The sequence below is a fragment of the Nicotiana tabacum genome, chromosome 14 (genome assembly GCF_000715075.1).
Source record: "Nicotiana tabacum cultivar K326 chromosome 14, ASM71507v2, whole genome shotgun sequence".
Lineage (NCBI taxonomy): Eukaryota > Viridiplantae > Streptophyta > Magnoliopsida > Solanales > Solanaceae > Nicotiana > Nicotiana tabacum.
Genome location: NC_134093.1, coordinates 84,601,269 through 84,622,888, shown reverse-complemented (window position 1 = coordinate 84,622,888; position 21,620 = coordinate 84,601,269). Strand labels below are relative to the sequence as shown.

Below are 21,620 nucleotides of genomic sequence, written 5' to 3'. Positions count from 1 at the left end.
TTAAGTATATCACATTGACAAATAAAATGACAATTGAAATTTATTAAATCAATACGATCTAATTTATTTAAACAAGTCTGATCATAATTTAATTTAATTAATATTTTTTAATATTGACCGTGACTACTGGTTTTATTAATAAAACAAATCTCAAAAAAAAAAAAGTAACTAAACCATTACCTTAAATAAATAAATAAAAACAAACAAATAAATAAGTAACATTACCTTACATAAATAAATAAAAAAACAAATAAATAAATGGGATGCAGTTTTAGCACCAACCATTACACCAACATAGGGTTGTTCATTTGGATTGGATATCCGAAATCCGAATCGATCCATTCAATTTCGGATTTCGGATTGGATCGAATTTCGGATTGTGTTTATTAAAATTTCGGATTTCGGATCGGATTCGGATTGGTATAATTTTAATACGATCCGAAATCCGAAATTATTAGGGCATGTATAAATTTTAAACTTTAATTCGGATAATTAGTACTTCCTTTACATTTTTCTTCAAGTTATTACCTTTACAATTGATAGATTTAGCTCTATTGGTACCATAGTACTCTCATAATTGTATAAACATGAATTTTTCTTACTGTACTGCATCTTTTACAAAGAAAATATACATATGAGTTTGTAACTTTGAGGCATAATAATCCGATCCGATCCAAACTTTAAAATTCAATCCGATTCAATATTAATTCGGATCGGATTCGGATTGCATTTTCTAGAATCCGAAATGCCTAAATCCGATCTAATCGGATCCATGCACAACCCTGCACCAACATCCACTTAATTGTCTAGGGTTTCCAACATTTCGCTGTACAACATAGTTCTGCACACATATTCATTCCTTTCCGCTTTTTGTTTTTCATCATACATATATATTCTTTTATGTTTTTTCATCATACCATATTCGTAATTTCCGAAATCACTCCAAGTTTCGAGAATATACTCCGATAATCGGAGCCTTACCGAAATCGTCAGTCTCTCCGTATAATCTTATTCTCTAAACAGTTTAGTATTCTTTTTTGTTCTTTTATTAAAGTACTATGTAAACTTGTTTAGACTGATAATTATGTTGTTTGGTTTCAGATAATTGTGCGCTGAGGAATTGCAAAATGGTGAGAACTGTGAAAACTCACCATGAAGATGACGAAGAGGATGATGAGGAGTTTTCTTCCAGAACTCCTGATGGCTCTTCTCAAAAGGGTATTTGTTTATGATTTTAAGTTCTATGCTCGAAAAATATAAATTTACTTAATCAGGTCATTTAAAAAGTAATGTATTTAAGTTATATGCACGTGCAGTGTAGAGCAACATTCAGGGGCGGATCTACCTTACGAGGTAGGGGTACCACGGCACCCGCTCGCTTCGCTAAAATTCTTACTATGCACATAATATCTCAGCGAGGAAACATATAAATGGATAGAGTGTCACCCAAAAGTCAGTCACAAAGTGGAAGCGCGTGACATTGGTTCAGCCTTCCCTTTGAAGGCTTTCTTGGGCCATGAATGCAAGTTCGATTCCCTGTTGGAGTAGCTCCTTTGATTTTTTCTTTTTTCTACTTATTACGATTTCTTTCATTTTCAGTTGAGCCCTTAGGCCTCACCTCTTTTCCTTCTTTTTCGGTTGTTTCTTTCCTTTTATTACTTGCTAAACCTCTCTTCTTCATTTTCTTAACTTTCAGTACTCATTTTGTTTCTATTATTATACCTTTCTTTATGAACAATTATTTTCTATAGGTAATTTGAATTGATTTTAATTAGCATATAATTTCTTTATTTTTAATGAAACGATATTAATTTATATATTGGAATATAATTTGAGCAATATCTTCTATTGGGTTTTGAAAAAAAATTAAATGGCTTGATTGATAGTCGTTTTGAGTCGAATATCATAGGTTGAATGTTGAAGGTTTTTCTTTGAAAATAATTGTCATATAACTCAACAATTAAGATGGAAAAATAAACAAAGAACAATACAAGTAAATTAATCTAGTCAAACAAAGAATATATAGTGTAGTTAAGGTACTCTTTAAGCAAATATTTATATTGGAGGCGCTCTTTCATGAAATGTTATTTTTCTTTTGAATTTTTATTTAGAATGTGTTTAAATTAAGCGTTAAAAAATTGAACTAAAATCGAACTTATTTGTTTTGTGAATGAAAGGCCTATTCAAATTAACCAAAAACTAGCTGAACCGACCCATTATTCCTAATTTGTCTTTGTAGCTACTGACATGTATACTGTATGCATAACATGGTGGCACCCGCAACCTTCGAATCCTGGATCCGCTGAAATTTACTCCGTCAATCTAAATTAACTTATTATAGTATGTTACTTGCCATTTTCTAGTTTGCTAATTAAAATGTTTATTATCTAGAGTTACATGCAATTACCTTTATTAAATAACTTAAACTCAAAATTAATTATTGGTAACTCTATATGATAGCATTAATCGGTAACCTAGAACAAATCGTAAGTAGCTTGCTATAACATGTTATACACTCAGAAAAGTATTGTACTGTCAGTGTATATAAGGTTTACAAATATTTACACAATCCGATCATTTAAAAAGTAATTGCAGGTAAGTCTTTTTAATAACATTAATTGGTAAACTAGAATAAATAGTAAGAAATCTGCTAGAACAGATTATATTGAGTTGTAACTGTTACATATAAACTTTTGTTGAGTTTAAGTTCTATGCACTATTGCACTGGGTCTAAGACATATTTACACAAGTTGGTCTTTTAAAAAGTAATTGCAGGTAACCTTGTTTTACAGTATTAATTAGTAACATAGAATAACTGGTAGGTAACTTGCTATAATGGGTTATATTACACGATGGTATAAGAAAAACGTTCCACTGTTAGTATATATAACTTAAATTCAATAAGTACTTACAGATAACTTTATTTAATAACATTAATTGATAAGCTAGAATAAATGGTAAGTAATTTACTATTATATTACACTAATGGTGTAAGAAAAGCATTGTATGGTAAGTGTATATAACCTACAACTTTTGTTTATATAAGGATACATTATTGTAAAGCTAACTGCTATTGGGATTTGTTTTTTTTTTGGTCTGATAAATTTTATTGTGGGGTTTGATATTTTGAGGGTGACAGGGAAGAGCAATGATAGGAAGGGAAATTCTCATCGTTCAAAGCATTCTGAGACGGAGCAGCGAAGGAGGATCAAAATTAACGAGAGGCAAGTCTATTATTTATTCAATTCTGGACATCTTATAATGAATGACATCATTCCACTAAATCGTATTACTCCCTCAGTCACAATTTATGTGATTGTGTTTTCCTAAACGCAGAGTTTTAGAAAGAAAGAAATACTTTTGAAACTAGTGGTCTAGAGTAAAAAATAGACACTGTGTAGCTATAAATCATCTTATTAAGGGTAAAACAAAGTTTAAATTTAAATTGTTTTGAAATAGAAATGTGTCATTGTCACATAAATTGACACAGAGGGAGTATTATACTTGTACGCTTTCAAATATTCAAGTTTATTTGGTTTGAACTTTGATGTGATGGAATCTTTGTTAAATTATCTTTTCAATTATTACTTTATATGGTCTTCCGTTACTGCTAATATAAACATAAATGAAGTTAACATCTTGAACTTCATGGCTAGACAAACACATAAAAAGGATCACTGGGGTGAGTATTATTTTGTAGTCGTATTGGACTCCCACTCTCGTATTTGTGTAATGTATATGGTTATTGCTTGCATTTGGAAAAGTCTGAATAGTCCTCAATGCATTCTTTGAGTCTCCTATATTTGTTCATTATCTCTTTCCAAATTTGAAAATATCCTTTTGATAAGAAATGGATCTTTGGTCTAAATCAACCCCAAAAGCTAACTTATGAGATGAGGACTGTGTAAGACTATATATGGAGATAACAGCCCATTTTCAATATGTTTCGGAAATTGCCTAAACAATCTTCCGTCCATGCAATTGAAGCATATACCTTTTTTGAGAAAAATTTGACCTGCACATTTGTTTGCAACAACAACAACAACAACCTAGTAAAATCACACTAGTGGGGTCTGGGGAGGGTAGAGTGTACGCATCGGGGTAGGGAGACTGTTTCCGGAAGACCCTCGGCTCAAGAAAACGAAAAGAGACAAATCGATTTGTAAATTAGGTGATAAAAAATTTCTTATTTAGGTGATAATCCACCTTAGATGTCAATCATCGAGGATGTATTCACATCCTCGCAACCAAACACTTATCCTTATCACCGCTTGAATCCAATTGGGCCTGTCTTTGTTTGCGAGAGGGACGCCTCGCGAGCTGAGCTTTTAGAAATGAGGCCTTTTGGCGAAGCCAGGTCAATTTCGGGCCACCAAACTCTGCAACCGTTTGGAGCGATCAGAGCAAGCGGTTCAAAGAGCTTCCAAAACATGTTCCCGAGTTGCAGAGAACAATCCGAACTGAGGCAATCTTTCCAGATTCGCGGAACATTTTGAGGTCAGCTTTGAGTGGTTGATTTTTTCCAATTTCCATATAAATTATGGAGAAAGAGAGATCGAAGGTCTTGTCGTGTGTCTTGGAGCGATATATTTTGCTTTTCATAATGTTTCCTTGTGATTTTTCATTTTTTTTCTAAAGCCGGATACTACCAAAAAGTCTCATGCTTACGTTACTGTTATTGATGATTTGACTATCTTGGACCACGAGGACCCCAGTCGTGCTTCTGGTTTCCACTCCAATCATCATATTGATGATAAAACTTCGCGGGAGCCGCACAACACATAGCTAGAAATCAGAGGGCCCATACTACCTGCCTAGCCCTTCGCTCCGATTAGAAGCTTATGTATTTACGATCTTAATCTAATTATAGTAGACAACTGACTTTCTTTATAAAGAGAAGTTGGGGATCCCTTTCATTTCACACGGAAAATGGTTTGTTTTGAGCGTTTGAAGTGGACGAACAATCGGTGTACGTAATCACCTTTGCAAATTTGCTCGGACTTCTGCGTAGTTAAAATGGTTCCTTCATTGGGTAAACCAAGAATTGGGATGGGTCTGACTTTAATACTATGACAAGAAATGGACCTTGATCCTAACTGACCCCTAGAGCGCTCATGAAGTGAGAATTGCTCAAGACTATATACGGGGACAACAACACATTTCCTCCATCAATGTAGGACACTTGACTGAGTTGTTGAACTAGCCTTTTAGTTGGTTGTTAGCCTATAAAATGGCATTTTGTGACTATCTCACTGTAATGATTGAGAACCCTTCTGTGTATACCTCAAAGTAAGAAAACTGAATATAGTCAACCAGCATGGAAGGCTGCAGATGGTTTACATGCACATAACTTTTTGGTTATTTTGCAGAAAAGGATCAACATTGTTGTTCGTGATTTAATGAATAACGATTTCAGACATAGTAAAGGATCAAAATATTAATCAACATTGTTGTTTTCATACATCACATAACAGAAGTAGTCTTCAGGCGCGTCTTCAGCATTCTCCTTCCCAATGCTGACTAATACTTAATATTTTACAGATTTCAGGCTCTAAGGGATCTCATACCTGAAAATGATCAGAAGAGAGACAGAGCTTCATTCTTGTTAGAGGTGTGAGTTGTGACATTTCACTTTCTTCCCTATGTTGCTGCTTATTCAGTTTTTTTTACTATGTCGTCACAAGGATAAGCTGCAGGATTTAATACAAAATTGCAGGTTATACAGTATATCCAGTTTTTACAAGAGAAATTACAGTGGTATGAGGGAACCCACCAAGGATGGAGTGCAGAACCCTCGAAGTTGATGCCATGGGTAAGATCTTTGTGATACTTAATTCACTTTTAGACTCTTACGTAATGTGGAGTATTTTGCATACAGCTCTCCTGTTCCTGTCTCGCTCACGAAGTTACTTTCTTTGCTTGGTAATATAACAAAATTTTATCATGTTTTCTTCTGTTGTACTACTATTAACATCAATACAGCAGTTTGCTGTCCTTATTCAAGGACGATCTCCAGCTTTTCTGCTATGAGCTTCAGAATGTTTGTATGGCTTTTGGTCCAACATTTGCTTGTTGTAGACTGTTTCTGGTTATGACCAACAACAATAGAAGATGGACTAAATCTTGGGAAAAAGTTTGTCTTGGAAAAAGTACAATTTAAGTCAAGTCTTTGCACCTTGCTAACTCCTTTACACCTTGAGACCGAAGATGGTTAAGGTGGACTTACCGTTACTAAGATGCTCTCTCCATTCCTTCTTAATTAGTATTTGACTGGGCATAGAGTTTAAGGCATTAATTTAACTTCTATATATACTAATATATAGGCACGTGCGTTGCTCGTGTATGCCGAGTCAATAGTTTACTTTTTTTTGTCAAGTAATATCGATATTATTAAAGTTTTGCATAAATAATTGCATATGAAAGAATAAAGTACAAGTTCCCATGAATGATCTAGGTGGATTGTTGTATGGTTACTTGTTTATCGATGTTAAGATGATTGAATATCGTCTGAACCTGCGATTTTGAACAATCAAAGTTTGATTAGATACAATTTTTTTACTTAATTTGATTACATATGTTAGAAACATGTAATTAAGCCAATGGTACCAGCTTGCAACAACAATAGAAGATGGACTAAATCTATGGAAAAAGTTTGTCTTGGAAAAAGTACAATTTAAGACGTCAAATATCAGAAAAATAAAAAAGGACAAAATATAACTTAGTAAACAAAGATGATTAAAACAAATGAGCCATAGAAATAGTAGAGTCCCAAAGACGGAGAAGAGAGTTGTAGTCTTCTTCTAACTTATTACGTTATGGATCGTGCCAACTATGTAGCTTGTCATTGGAGCAGTGTGATTAGTCAATTCAAATGGATCAATCAAATTAGAGTCCATCTACACAACTTCTTCACTCCCTACAACTATAAATATAGGTCTTCATGAGCCTAGAAAAGCATCAAAAGCATTGGCAAGCTCCTAGAGAGAACTATGAAGATTAACATTTCAAAGAACTCTCCACAAACATTCAAAGATTTAAAGTAAAGAGCAAAGAACAAATCAAGATTTGAGGCGCGACCAAGCTAAGGACTATTTGCTCGTAGCATTGAATCAAAGTTCATCATTCGTCCAAGTGTTTGTGGCAGATAATTCAAATCACATTCAAGACAGAGATTTTAGACCAAGCTTTTCAAGCACTTGAATTAAAATCAAAGTTCAACACATTTTATATATCTTTTGGGATGAATCAAAGAATATTATAGAGATTGTTACATTCATCATATATTGAAATCAAATACTGTATTTGTTACTCAATTTTTCTATTTTGATTATTATTTTTCTAGATGCGAAAATTTATTGTTTACAAAATTCCTTGCAAATCACTGGACAACGTAGCCTTTAATAGTGATTCTTCTCCAGTTTTGCTTTCTTCAAATTCTTCTTTACCCGTTGCTTCTTGGGCCTTTTCACCATTTTTCTTCTCGTCAATTGTTTACTTGATTCCCTTTATAAACTTATTTTGTGGCGTCTCCGCCAAGCCACAAGAATCCAACATTCGTCATCAATTTGACAATTAAAAAAATAATTAAGGGAGGAAAATTGAGTAACAATTGTAGTATTTGATTTCAAAATATGATAAATGTTACAATCTCTGTAATAATCCTTTGATTCTTCCCCATAGAAATATAAAATATGTTTAACTTTTATTTTCATTCAAGGGTTTGAAAAGCTGCCTTGAATCACCGCCTTGAATAACAACGACCCAGTAAAGTCCCACAAGTGGGGAATCACCATCTTGAACATGATCTGAATTATTCTCTACGAGCACTTAGATGAATGATGAACTTTGATTCAATGCTACTGAGTAAATAGTCTTTAGCTTGGTCGCGCTTCGAATCTTGATTTGTTCTTGATCTTTGCTTTGAATCTTTGAATGATTGTGGAGAATTCTTTGAAATGTTAATCTTCAGAGCACTCTCTAGTAGCTTGCTTATGCTTATGATGCCTTTCTAGGTTTATCAAGACATCTTTTATAGTTGTAGGGAGTGAAGTTGTGTGTAGATTAACTCTGATTTGATTGGTGCATTTGAATTGACCAATCACATTGCTCCAGTGACAAGCTCTACACACTTGCCATGATTCTATTAGTTGTTGACTCGACATGCCACTTTTTCTTGTGGCATGATTTCATTGGCTCATTTATTTGACTTGGATCGCCACATTACTTGACGCATGACATAAAGTTGGGCTTCAAGATGAGCTAATAGCTATTTAGAATCTGGGCTAGTAAAATGGGCTCATCTTTTGGAGTCAAACTAAATGGACTAGCCCAAATAACATTTGGACTTTAATTTAAATCCATGGTAAACTTAAATAATTAATCTTTGATTTGGGTTGATATTTCTTGAAGTACAAATAAAGACAACATGTATACTTGGAGCAATTGAGACTCTAAATTTCGTTGGTCTCAGTGTTTTGAAAAGCGAGCGCTTCGTCGCTTTTAGCGAGAAGCCGTCGCTTTTTCCTAACTGAGGCGACCCGACCAGCAGAAGCGATCGCTTCAGCCAAGAAAGCGCGAAGTGACCCAGAAGTGAGAAGCGCAGAAGCGCTCGCTTTTGTTCAGAGGGGTCATTTTTTTTAAAAAAAGTTTGGGTCGTTTTTATTATACAAAACAGACCCAAAGTGAAAAGACCATTCTTTTTCCTTCCCAACGTTAGCAGCAACAACTAGCTAGGGTTTCAATTAGGATATCTCCTCTTCTCCTCTTTTTCATTTTTTCTCCTCCAACGCACAGCTAGGGCATGCGCTGGTTTTTCCCCCCCTTTTATTCTTCTTATTTATTAATTTTAATATGTATTTTAGTTTATAAAATTAATTATTATATATATATGTTATATTTATATATGTTATATTTTCAGTTTATGGTTTATGGAGGATTTGGTGGTACCTACTTTTAAGTTTTTAGATTGAACTTTTTGATTATTTATATTGTGTCTTTGTAAGGTTTACATTATGTTTTTTAAGAATTGCGCTTCACTTCAATGAAGCGTGCGCTTCGCTTTTGAAGCGAGGCGAGCCCCTGTCGCTTTTTTGCACTTCTCGCTCTCAAAAACACTGGTTGGTCTCATGGGCCTAGCGGGCTGCTGATCCCGTTATTTTAAACCAATTTTGAATCTTTGGTTGTTATGAAAATGCACGTAGAGTATTCATTATCATTTAACAAAATCCAATTTGAAAAATTTCAAGCTGAGTATTCTTGTGGGAATATTACGTAGACATCACCTCAGAGGCAGACCTACAAGGTAGGGAAGGGTCACCGACACCTGGAAACTCTAGCAAAAACTCCATATATAATCGCAAATATCTTTAAGAAATAGTCAAATATTAACAGAGGCTCCCGTACCAATCTTTATTAACAATGGTAAATTTATATTGAATGTAACAGTGCCCCCATGACCGTCGAATCCTGGGTTCACCTTTGCGTTATCTTAAATATTGAGATTATCCTTTTATTTTGGTATTATCCTTTGCATTTGAAATTTCTCAGAGTTGAGCTTCGTATAACTAGTAGTAATTTTTTTTTACTAGTAGTTTGTGTTGATTGTCGTAATCCCAAAAGATATGGACATCAACTAGCTTTCATGTTATTAAAAGAATTCGACCTAGCTACTTTCGCTCCAAATCTAGGATTCTATTGTGTCGTTGATATGAATCACTGGCTGTCAATTCCACTTCCATACATACGAAGACTTACGAATTCTACTAGGAAAAAAAAAGTACTAGTAGATAAATTCCTCTTCTTTTCTATTACTCTCTCCGTTTCAATTTAGATGATGTAGTTTGACTTGGCACAAAGTTTAAGGAAAAAAAGAAAGACTTTTGAAATATGTGGTCCTAAAAGCTCAAGGAGCAAAAGCTTTGTAGGGCCATGACATTTGTGTGGCTATAAAAGTTTCTCATTAAGGGTAAAGTTGGTAAAATAAAAAGTTCAAAGTTAAATTGTTTTCAAATATAGAAATGTGTCATTCTTTTTGGAACGGACTAATAAGGAAAGTGTGTATTTTAAATTGTAATAGAGGGAGTATAATATTAGCGAGCGAATCTTGGAAGATGCTGATCAATAACAATCCTTAAGATATATAGTTTCAAGTACCTTGGGTCGATTATCTAAGGAAATGGGGAGATTGATGAGGATGAGCAGGGTGGGTAAATGGAGACTCGCGTCCGGTGTTTTATGTGATAAGAATGTGCTACCTAAACTTAACGGTAAGTTTTACAGAGTGGTTGTTAGACCTACCATGTTGTACGGAGTGAGGCTTAGGTGGTTTGGGCATGTAAAGAAGAGGAGCACAAATGCCCTTGTGAGGAGGTGTGAGAGGTTGGCCTCGGTTGGTTTAAAGAGAGGTTGAGGTAAGCCAAAGAAGTACTGGAGAGAGCCGGAGAGGTAATTAGGCAGGACGTTGCGTTGCTTCAGCTCACTGAGGACATAATCCTTGTTAAGAAAGTGTGGAGGGCGAGAATTAGGGTAGAAGGTTAGTAGGTAGTCGAGTGTGTGTCTTCCCATATAGCCTTGTATTCTGTTATTGGTAATCTTTATTACTACATGTTTTCTTATTATCTTGCTGTTGCTATTGTTGGTTGTTACTGCTTTCTTTTTTCTTTCCTTGAGCCGAGGTCTATCAGAAACAACCTCTCTACCATGTAGGGGTAAGTTCTGCGTACACACTACCCTCCCCATACCCTAGTTGTGGGATTATACTGTTGTTGTTGTTAGTTAAAATGATTTTTGATATGGAGCTCTTCTCCAAATTTAAAGGAAATTAGGATTCCCGCTCTTAAGACTTCATTCTTGAAAAAACCCTTTCCGTTTTGGTAACCGACAGTAGCGATCATGCCTGTTGCCTATAAAAGCAAAGCTTCTATTTTAACTTTTCATTCAATTCTCAACTCCTCTGCTGGTTACAGAAAGAAGAAGCTAACTTTCGATTTTCGTCAGGTAGTTAGGCGTTTTTCCCTTTTTCTTTTTTTCTTTTGAGATCAGCATCTCCTTGAATCGTCATATTGTTTTCGTAAGTGGCAAGACATTATGATAAACCTAGCAGAAAGGCTTCATGTATTAAACCCGTGCTTTTTCCTGCATACCATTGTGTGGTAGTGGTATATTGGCTTGGCAAATCTCTTCTCAAATACTCTTAAAAGAAAATTGGAACCATGTCATTCCTTCTTTTTCAATGACAGCAGTTTCTTTCTTATTATTCTTTTTCTTGAGAATATTCGTCATTATCGCATGCCTTGGTGCAGTAATCTTTAATTTTAGAAAATAATGAAATCAGTGGACTATTTGAAAACAAAATTTGTTTGATCCAGGAGTATTAAACTGCGCCTATATAAAATCATTTGAGTGAGTACTTTAATTTCTCTGCAGATATTATTCTCTGAACAGTAATTAAAGTAAAAATATGTACTGTATTCCCCAGTTGCTGTTCAATAAATTCGTAATTCAGTAGTTATTCCTAATGCTCTCCAAGTAGGGAAAAATTCAGATTTTAGCTGTTTTTTATCAGAAACTCCTGCCTACGGTTCAAACGGAGGCGTAACATTTTCTTTTCCTTTTCCTCCCTTGAAAGCCTAATTACCCAAGTTCAGGCTGTTTTAGGAAGAAGTGATGCACAACTTTAGGATGTTTGCAGTAGTGCTTATTCTGAAAGTGAAACTAATGTTTTTCTCTTATTGTTGACAGAGAGGCACTTCTGGGCCTGTCGAAGGCTTTGTAGAACAGTCTCAAATAATCAGAAATGGCTCTACTCATGAAGATAATATTGTCATTAACCCGACGTTACTTACAAGTGCACAGAACTCTGTAGAACCGAACTTGAGTGCCGCTGCTTTATATACAGATGATCCCCATATGGAAGCGAATGAAGCAGTTGCCTTTAGCATGCCACTGCAGTGTAATCTATTTGAAAATGCGTCTGTTCAACCTTCTCAATTGTCTCCTGATGCTGAGCATTGCACTTCCCAGCCGCAATCATTATATTGGCCAGGTAAACAGGATGCAATCGACTCTGATGTTCCGAGCTATGGTAGAAATGATCAGGAAGAAGTGAAAGTTGATGGTGAAGAAGCTGGCATCTCAAATGTGTATTCTCAAAGGTAAGATGATTGTTCAGGACTTCAATTAACTTTGACATGGATTTTCACTAATTTTGGTAATGGCACCAAACTTGTATTACACCTACGAAGTAGGCATGTGAAGTAGTATCACTTTAAGTCCCTTGGATCCAGTTGGCCTAGTGGCAGATTTGTTTAATGTGTCACGTGGTTATTAGCTAGTAGACTTGATGCAAACTGTAGCCTGTTTGAGCTCCAAGGCATGGCTTTTGTAAAACCTGCAGCATCGTCTCCATTCTTTTCTGTGAATAAAGTACCTAACCAGAAAAGATTTCATTGGCCTGAAGGAAGTCCTCATATTTTGTGACCCAACTTGTTTACCTAAGCAATCAAATATTAATCCGGTTTCCCTGCACATATCATGGCTCCCCAACTTTTCTACCTGAGCCATCAAATAGAAATCTAGGTTTATCTACACGTATTATGTTTAACAACAGAGCCGGATGTAGCTTTTGAGCTACGGGTTCATTTGAACCCAATATTTTCCATCCCGGAATATATATATATATATATATATATATATATATATATATATATATATATATATATATATATATATATATATGGTATGTGTGTGTGTGAGAACAAATAATAGATTCTGAACCCATAATATTCAAAGGTACAGTGAGTTTAGTGCTGCGAACTTTAAAAGTCAAATCCATCAAATTCAAATCCTGAATTCGCCTCCAAATAACAAGCAGATCTCTGGAAGTTGAGGTTTGAGCCTCAACTTTAACTTTTTCCAGACTTCTCATTACAATGAACAAATGAATAACAAACTAATGTATATATTATTCTGACATGAGTAGCCGTCCGGACCTTGTGGGCCTGTGGCATGTTTTGGTTCGAACTTGCTTGTTGATCTGCATTATGTTATGCTGCTGCTGATTTTGGATTATATTTGGTGACATATTGGGTCTTGCTGTTGAACAGGTTGCTGAGTACCTTAAACCAGACACTAGCATCTATGGGAGTTGATTTATCACAGGCCAACGTTAAAGTGCAGCTTGATATTGCAAAATGCCCAAGTAGTGGAACCATTGCTACAACATTAATTAGTCCAGATAATTATGATCACGCTCGTAAAAGGCTTAGAACAGAAGGTAGCATGTGATTCTCCATCTAGCAAGATGATTCCGCTCCTAATTATTCTGAATCATAGGTATAGTTTTGTTGGCGAGACACTTGAAGAAGTCGGTGCCTGTGGATGAAATGGTTCACAAAAGGGCTTCTTGGTTTACTGTGCATGCCGATGGTCTTTCATCTGCTGGGCTGCTCAAATCATTCTAGACTACTGTAGTATTTTTCTTTTTCATCGTCTTCTTTTCCCCATAGGATAAAAGGCTTCCATTTGAGTATGAGAAGCTGCATTTTCATTATTAAGGGTATTTGATTTAGAAGTTAAATCTTAGTTCACTTTCTTCTCTTGTTTCTCATTCGACTTGTAAATATCTGTCAGTTTGGTTTTAGAAACTTTTCTATTACCTAATCACAGTATGTCGATGAGGCTATTGGCCTGTCTATTTAAGATGCCTCTGCCCGGTCTGGTTTCATAGCGAGTTTACAGAAGAATTCCAGTTTAGTTTCAAATCTCAGTATGTCGTTTCTTCTAATTTTCTCATTTTGATTTCATAATATTACTAAATCTTTTCCCAGTTTAGCCTTTTTCTTTGGAATCATGTTAAGAATGAAATTCAGCACTTTTTGTCATTGGAGATTATTAAATATTTGGTGCGTGCTTATGTTTCTTATTTTTATTCTTAATAACCATCCTATATCTGAAGCTTCACTGGCCCTTCTAATTCAGGTCTGCCTTAGGGGATTTTTTTTTTTTTTTTTTTTTTTTGTATATACGAAATTTTAAACTTTTCACCCGGTTTAGCTAGGTTTTCTTATTTATTAGAAGTAACTAAACTTTTTTACCGAGGACATGGTTCTAGACAGGAAGTTGCGGAGGTCAAGCATTAAGGTTGTAGGTTAGGAGATAGTTGTGCATATCTCTACGGTGCACTAGGGTGAGGCTAGAGTGAGGCTAGTCTGTTAGGATTTGGTCTTAGACTGTTAGTAGTTAATATTGAGTTCACTCTACTCTTTCGTTCCTCTTAGTGTCGGGTTTTATTTACTGGTTATTGTTTTGCTTTTCATCTATTTTCTGGTTTTGGTGATGCTGTTCTTTGTTTTATGGTTTCTATTGATGGTACTGATATATTGCCTCTTTTCGTCTTCTTGAGCCGAGGGTCTTTCGGAAACAACCTCTCTACCCCTCGGGGTAGGGGTAAGATCTGCGTACACACTATCCTCCCAGACCCCACTAGTGTAATTTCACTAGGTCATTGTTGTAACTAAATTGTTTTTACATAATATATACAAATCTGGTTAAAAGCTACAATTTATATACAATTTGAATACAATTTTTTGTCATATAGAATCCGGACAAAAACTACAATTTACATGGGACTTATATACAATTTGTATACAATTTTTTTTATGTAGAATTAAGTTAAAAAGCTATAATTTATATACAACTTTTATGCAATTATGTTAGTCTTATATATTTTGCATGTCATTTGTACACCTGAATATATACAACTTATTTATGTCGTCTTCGAGTTTTAATCTGAAATTCTAACTAAAATCAACTCGAATTGAGATAAAAACTCCAAAAAATATTCTCAATCATTTGCAACAACACCCAATCCAAACAAATAATAATTTCGTAAAACTCGATTTTTGAATTTAAAACTTCGAAAATTTTTAATGGCTATCAATAGAGTTTTTAATGGATTAACAGATTTTCAATTCAATTTGCTCGCTTCTAATTAACACTCTTAGTTTATTAATTCCAAAAAACTAAAAGAAATTAAGAATCTTCCCTCTTTCAGAAGTGATCATTGGTATTTATTGTTTAACATAAAAAACAAAAACAAAAACAAGAAAACAAAAAGAAAGAGAAAACATAATGAGGGTTAATCAGCATATGAAATAATATACGGATATAACAAGTGAAGTAGTATTGCACCAATGATCATGTAGAGAATTAGAGCGGCAAATACTAGAACGAAGATAGAATTTCAAGCATGAGAAAGAGAAAGAGGTAGAGAGAAAATAAGGAAGATTAGAGACTACATTATTTTGTATATAATTGGTAAATTGTATACCAAATTGTAATTAAGTTAAAACCTCTTTAGTGAGAGTAAATAAGTTTCTAATATGGTATATTTAGGTAAAATGCTTTTTGCCCTAGATAGGCTTAATAAGGGGTAAAAGTTCTCTGCCAAGAAATATTTTATATCCCATGCTCGAATCGAGACTTCTACAAGAGTGGGTTGCTCTAGTAGTAGCACCCTCTTCCAACCAAGAGGTTGTGAGTTTGAGTCACTCCAAGATTAAGGTGGGGAGTTTTTGGAGGGAGGGAACCGATGGTCTATCGGAAACCACCTCTCTACCCCAGGATATGGGTAAGATGTGCGTACACACTACCCTCTCCAGATCCCACTAATGAGATTATACTGAGTTGTTGTTGTTGTTGGGGTATCATAATAAACTCAAGAATATCTATGTTCATTGTGTTGCTAATAGAAGAGGCAAATAATGAAACACTAAGGCTGGTGGCAATGACTAAACTAGTCACAAACAATGACATTTCGTACTGCGCTGAAAAAATGTTTCCCTAATCCCTATTAATATTCAATCTTAGCGATCGAGGTCGATGGTCATTGAACTTTTATGTTTGTTATCCAAAAGTTATTTTTTTTGTTACGTAAAAATCATTTAACTTTGTGTTCATTACTTAAAAGTCACTTTTCTTTATTATATACTATATAATATATTTTTACCTAGGTATTTTATTTATAACTAAAATAACTTAATATTATTTTATTTATTATTTTTATAATATATTCGTATATTTAATTTTTCCTTAACGTTAATTTTCAAGATATATTGGTAGCGTTATTAAATTTGTCGGTAACTTTACTGTGAACAAATCTCACATTAACGTTCTTAACCACTCCTAATGAAATATTTTTAATAAGAAATACAAAATTAAAGCTCACAGATTTATCAATCAAGCTATATTCATTAATCCAATAAATAAAATACCAACATTTAGTAAACTCACACATCAGATTAACAGTTTCAAATAAATAATATCAACAGATAAAGCTTAAAATTTAATATTAAACTCAAATATCTTTTTAAAAAATTAAAAGTTTTACTGACTATAAAAAACTATAATTTGTTAAACAAATCTGTTTTTGTTATTTCAAATAAATATTTTTTTGTTGTTTTCATTTTTGAAAATATGTTCATGCTTGAATATGATTAAACAAATTCAGTATCATGGGAAAATTAAACGTACTAATATATTATAAAAATAATAAATAAAATAATATAAATTGTAAGTAAAATTTCTTGGTAAAAATATATTATAAAATATATAATCTAGAATGTATTACATAAATTGGAGGATTTATAATGTAAAGGGCATAATAGACTTTTCAGGTGAAAGTTTTATAAAATCTTGTCAAAGTGATTATCGTGATAACTATACCATAGTAAAATAATTTTTGTGTAACAAAATAAAGAAAGATTTTACTTTGACACGATAATCACTTTGACAAGATAATCACTTTGACAAGATTTTATAAAATACAGGTAAAAATTAAAAATAAAATTAGTTAAGGAAAAATTAAATGTACGAATATATTATAAAAATAATATTAAGTTATTTTAGTTATAAATAAAATACCTAGGTAAAAATATATTATATAGTATATAATATAGAAGGTATTATATAAATATGAAGATTTATATAATATCAAAGGCATAATAGACTTTTCAAGTAAAAATATTATAAAATCTGGCAAATGTGACTTTTGTGATAACTAGAGCAAAGTAAAATGATTTTTGTGTAACAAAAAAAAAAAAGAATAGTGACTTTGAGAAATAAACACAGTTAAATGATTTTTACGTAACAAAAAAAAGAAAAATGACTTTTGGGTAACAAACACAAAAGTTCAATGACCATGAATAAAATTAACTCCAATCTGGAGTATCAAAGAATGATTAAGGGAATATAAGAGTTCTCCTATTAATTAACTAGGGAAAATTATCCAAATTGTTAGTCCATAAACAATTTCAACCAAAACTAGCCCAAAATAAAATCTCTATCGAAAATAGCCCAAATGTCATTTTGTAACACATCTATTTTGCTTAAACACAAAGATAGTTCAAACTTTTTGTGACTTCAGCAATATTGTAATATTCTAATTCTTTTAAGTTGAAATTCAGAGAATCGAGCACCTTAACTCAATTTAGAAATCACTATTAAATATTAGTTTGTTGAATTGGGTCGAAGGACTAAACTGAAACGTCATGGACAACTATTGATTATTGATGCTTGCTTAAGCTTGAAATCAAAATTTTGGGTTTTCGAAAACAGAGGGAGGTGCCCGACAACCTCATGTCATGCGCCGTTACCATGTTACTGCCAGGGACAACTATAAAAAGTATATATTACAATTAAAATTATTTTTATATTCACGTTTAAAAGTTAGTTGGTGTTACTTATAATAAATTTTTACACTATATTTAACCTCTTATGACATGTTATTTATCATTTATTCCATCGATGCTTATTATCTCTAATGCAAACTCTATTTTTATAGCCACCTTTAGAAATTAGTCGAGGTTGATAGTCTCAACATAGACTATTTTTACACTAGTTCTCAACCTGCAGCAAATTATTACTATTATTTTTTAATAAAATTTGAGTTGTCGAATAATTACTTATGGAATATGCTTTACAAAAAATATTTTATGTCATCTATTGGTTTAAAGAACCTTTATTTTTTTGCTGGCTGTGGAGTTGGGGGGGTATCGATTTTTGTGGACTTTGGAGTTTATTTATGTGATTAATTATGCTGGTTTTAGTGGGTATTATTAGGTACTCGAATTTGAGCAGAAGCTAGTGAATATAAGCTAGTGAATATACTCCTGCTTTGTTATATGAAAAGCTATGAGGCTTTCTTTTTACTCTTCAGCTTTTAAATGCAGTTTCTGCAATACTCCTGCTTTGTTCTATGTAATTGTGAATTGAAAAATGAAGGAGCGAAAAAGTTTAGAGTGTGAGGTATCTTGGACATAAATGGCTGGAAATATTAACTCATCAGTGTCATTGAAAAGTCATATGTTTATACCTATGATTAATACTGGATTGTGCTGTTTCCCAAGCGTGTGGCCTAGTCGTCAATGAAGTAGGACGAAAACTTCAGATTCAAATTCCAGCGGAGACAGAAAATACTAAGTGATTTCTTTTCATCTACTAAGCGGTGGTAAACAGAATTATCCGGTACATGTGTTGATACCTAGTGAAATAATCAACATGCGCGTAAGCTGACCCAAACACCACCTTTAAAAGAAAATTAGACTTTGTTTAGTATGTAGTGCTAAACCTAAGTAGAAAACTTAGGCCATTTTTTAGAAGTCTAGTTAGTTCTATTTTCCAATGACTATTTTAGTGAGTAACCATATATAGTACTTTATATTACAGAGAAGCAGCTAATTACTCCATCTTGTCCGGTCCAAGTGCAACAAAGGAATTAGGCTGAATACATGCACGGCCCCTTAAAATTGTAACCATTTTTCATTTAGACACCTCAACTGAGGTATTTACCGGAAGGGAACCTTGGAGCAACGGTCAAGTTGTCTCCGTGTGACCAAGTCACGGGTTCGAGCCGTGGAATCAGCCACTGATGCTTACATTAGGGTAGGATGGCTACATCACACCTCCTTTAGATGCAGCCCTTCCCGAAACATGCGTGAATGCGAGATGCTTTGTGCACCGGGCTGCCCTAACTCTCTGGGCATTGGCCAAGGAATTAGAAACAGAGGAGCTGTTGGGCTTTGGGGGAAGAGAGTAGGCATAATTCTTCACATTCTTACAGAATACAGATATCTTTAATTCTTAAATTGAGTAGATTAGCAGAGTGGTTAGTTACTGCAGTCACCTGTTAATAGTTAGATTTTATTGAAGAACTATTAGATATTAGACAATCATTTTGACCCCCCATGTCCCATCTTATATGCTTTGTAAACAACAAACCTACAAACATGAAGAGGAAGTAACAAGAAAAGGGTCTTTTAGAATGCTAGCTTAATGTTTTTTATTGCTTTTATCACCAAGTCTTCAATATATCTTCTTTCTTTCTTTATTCAGCCTTGAACCCAAGGGAATGATTGAGAGTTATACATAGTGTTTGATGTAAACTACTAGTTATTTGCAGGTGTTTTTATATTTGTGTTTTGGACTAAGGAGAGTTATTTTTCTCTGGAGATGAAGTGGTAGCAGGAGGAACTCCAGGGAAGCCAGATATTGGACGGAATGGGAACGGAGGTAGATGGAATGGGAAGGTTGGTGGCGGAGGTGGTGGCGGTAATGGAGTTAAACCTGGTATAGGTGTTGGGATAATTGGAGGAAATATTGAAGGTGGAGACATTGGAGGTGAAAGAGGAGTTAAACCTGGTATAGGTGGTGGGATAAATGGAGGAAATATTGAAGGTGGAGACATTGGAGGTGAAAGAGGAGTTAAACCTGGTATAGGTGGTGGGATAAATGGAGGAAATATTGAAGGTGGAGACATTGGAGGTGAAAGAGGAGTTAAACCTGGTATAGGTGGTGGGATAAATGGAGGAAATGTTGAAGGCGGAGACGTTGGAGGTGAACGAAAAATTGGTGGAAATAATGGAAGAGGTGGTAGAGGAGGGAGCTCCGGCAAAGGAGGCAATCTTGGAAGAGGTGGAAGCAATCCTTGTTTTATGGTAGTAAAACTTGATGGTTTACCTTGAATTGGTTGAGAAAATGTGGGATCGTTAGGAGTTGAAGTTAAAGACTTCTGCACATATACTTCTTTATTGTAGATACCATGGCTACTTGGCTTTTGGTTGCAGAGCTTTGGTTGGTTGACAGGTTTGAAAGTGAAGAATCCAGCAGAGAAAATATGTATCCGTTTTTTCCTCGAGTGGAGTTGGAAAGAAGATGAAGTTGCTGGTGATGCCACAGCACAATGTGGCTTGCTGCTGTTGATCAGCTTAACCGAACATCCTTTAATTTGCTTGACATATTTGTCCACCAAGAAAGGAAGGTGTACACTGAATTTTCCATGCTTATTGGTCTTCACTTCCTGGTAAAAACTTGACCTTTTACCTGAATTTGCACATTCTACTGCAACAATAGCTCCTAAAAGCATAAACAATGCATTAAAAGTTTAGAAGTCTCCCAAGAAAGAAAATATATACTAACAGTGTAAAATAATTTACTCTATTAGATCACGTAAAAAAATAACTAGATACATGTAACCGTCTACAAAAAGTAGGATCAGTAACCTAGCAAATTACCTACTACGATAGGTATTCTTTACAGTGTTGGTGTATATAAGTTAAATCCGATAATATACTATCATAAAAAAGGTGACAAGGATGATGAACCTGAAATGAAGTGACTAGCCTTTGAAAAATCTTGTAGGTAGCAAGCATCACAGAGCACAGTCCCTATAACAACAGCAGTTAGGTGATGTCTGGAAATAGGCCTAGCCTGTGAAACTGAAAGGTTAAGTAAGTGGAGTATAATCCAAAACCTTTATAATCCAAAACCAAGATATTCTCTTGTTCATCATCTTTTAGATTGTACAAAGTTGAAGACTTCAAACAAAAAAAATGAAGACTTCAACTCTCATGAGTCATTGCTTGGCTTCCTAGCTAATAAGATTTTATTTATACTAGGGATGTTATTGGTATGGGAGATTTATACAGTAGAATATGGACAGTTAAAACATAAATTGGTAATGGATGTTGCCCAATTCCTCTTTATATGCTCATGCAAGGCCTGTGAACTGCAAAATTGCAAAAGTAGTTTCACCTTGCTATCACCAAACAAAGACAAGAATACACATTGGAATTATGCCAACTTGCTTCGCTTTATCTTTTTTCTTGTCATTTTTAATTTAATGAGTTTGCTTCTTCTTTGTTTCAGTTGGTAAAGAATAAGAATTACCAAGAGGAGACAGTTGGGTCCTTGTTGGTTCACGAGACCTCTGTAGGACTTACAAATTCGTGATATTATGAAATTATGATACGGTTGTTCCAATTTATTTGCACATAGAGGTAGAGGCGGATTCATGATTTAAATTCTAACTTTTAAGATTTAATATTGAACCCAATATATTTTTAAAGTTATACATTCATATCTAATATTTGTTATAATTTTATTAAATATTTACACAAATTTATGTTCCGCGTAAAAAAATATTAGGTTCAGATGAATACCTCTTCAACTCAAGAAATGCTAAATGGACCTACAAAATAGTATGGGTCTTGGTTATCCACCTTTTAAGCTGGTAGAGGCCACGAGATTGTTGCTTAATTTTATTTTTACAGTTAGGAAATTTCCCC

General features: G+C 34.1%; 2 protein-coding genes across 4 annotated transcripts; one reads left to right on the top strand and one right to left on the bottom strand.

Annotated features, from left to right (window-relative positions):
- The first annotated feature begins 829 nt into the window (after nt 1–829).
- Nucleotides 830–13,693, top strand: LOC107796326 (transcription factor BIM2). 3 transcript variants are annotated; one of them, XM_016619079.2, is made up of 7 exons: nt 830–1,000; nt 1,102–1,218; nt 3,140–3,224; nt 5,542–5,611; nt 5,717–5,812; nt 11,740–12,152; nt 13,104–13,693. In XM_016619079.2, exons 2-7 carry the CDS (start codon nt 1,128–1,130, stop codon nt 13,282–13,284), a joined length of 936 nt encoding a protein of 311 aa, XP_016474565.1. In that variant the 5' UTR covers nt 830–1,000; nt 1,102–1,127; the 3' UTR covers nt 13,285–13,693. The 3 variants fall into 3 exon arrangements, with proteins under 3 accessions (XP_016474565.1, XP_016474564.1, XP_016474563.1); XM_016619078.2 differs by having other exon boundaries at nt 830–1,022; XM_016619077.2 differs by having other exon boundaries at nt 831–988.
- A 5,483-nt stretch (nt 13,694–19,176) lies between these two features.
- LOC107796325 (uncharacterized) lies at nt 19,177–21,165 on the bottom strand. Its single transcript, XM_016619076.2, has 3 exons — nt 21,137–21,165; nt 20,658–20,806; nt 19,177–20,409 (listed from the first exon to the last, which is right to left on the bottom strand). The coding sequence occupies exons 1-3, from the start codon at nt 21,163–21,165 to the stop codon at nt 19,481–19,483; spliced, it is 1,107 nt and encodes a 368-aa protein (XP_016474562.2). The 3' UTR covers nt 19,177–19,480.
- Between the last annotated feature and the right edge of the window lie 455 nt (nt 21,166–21,620).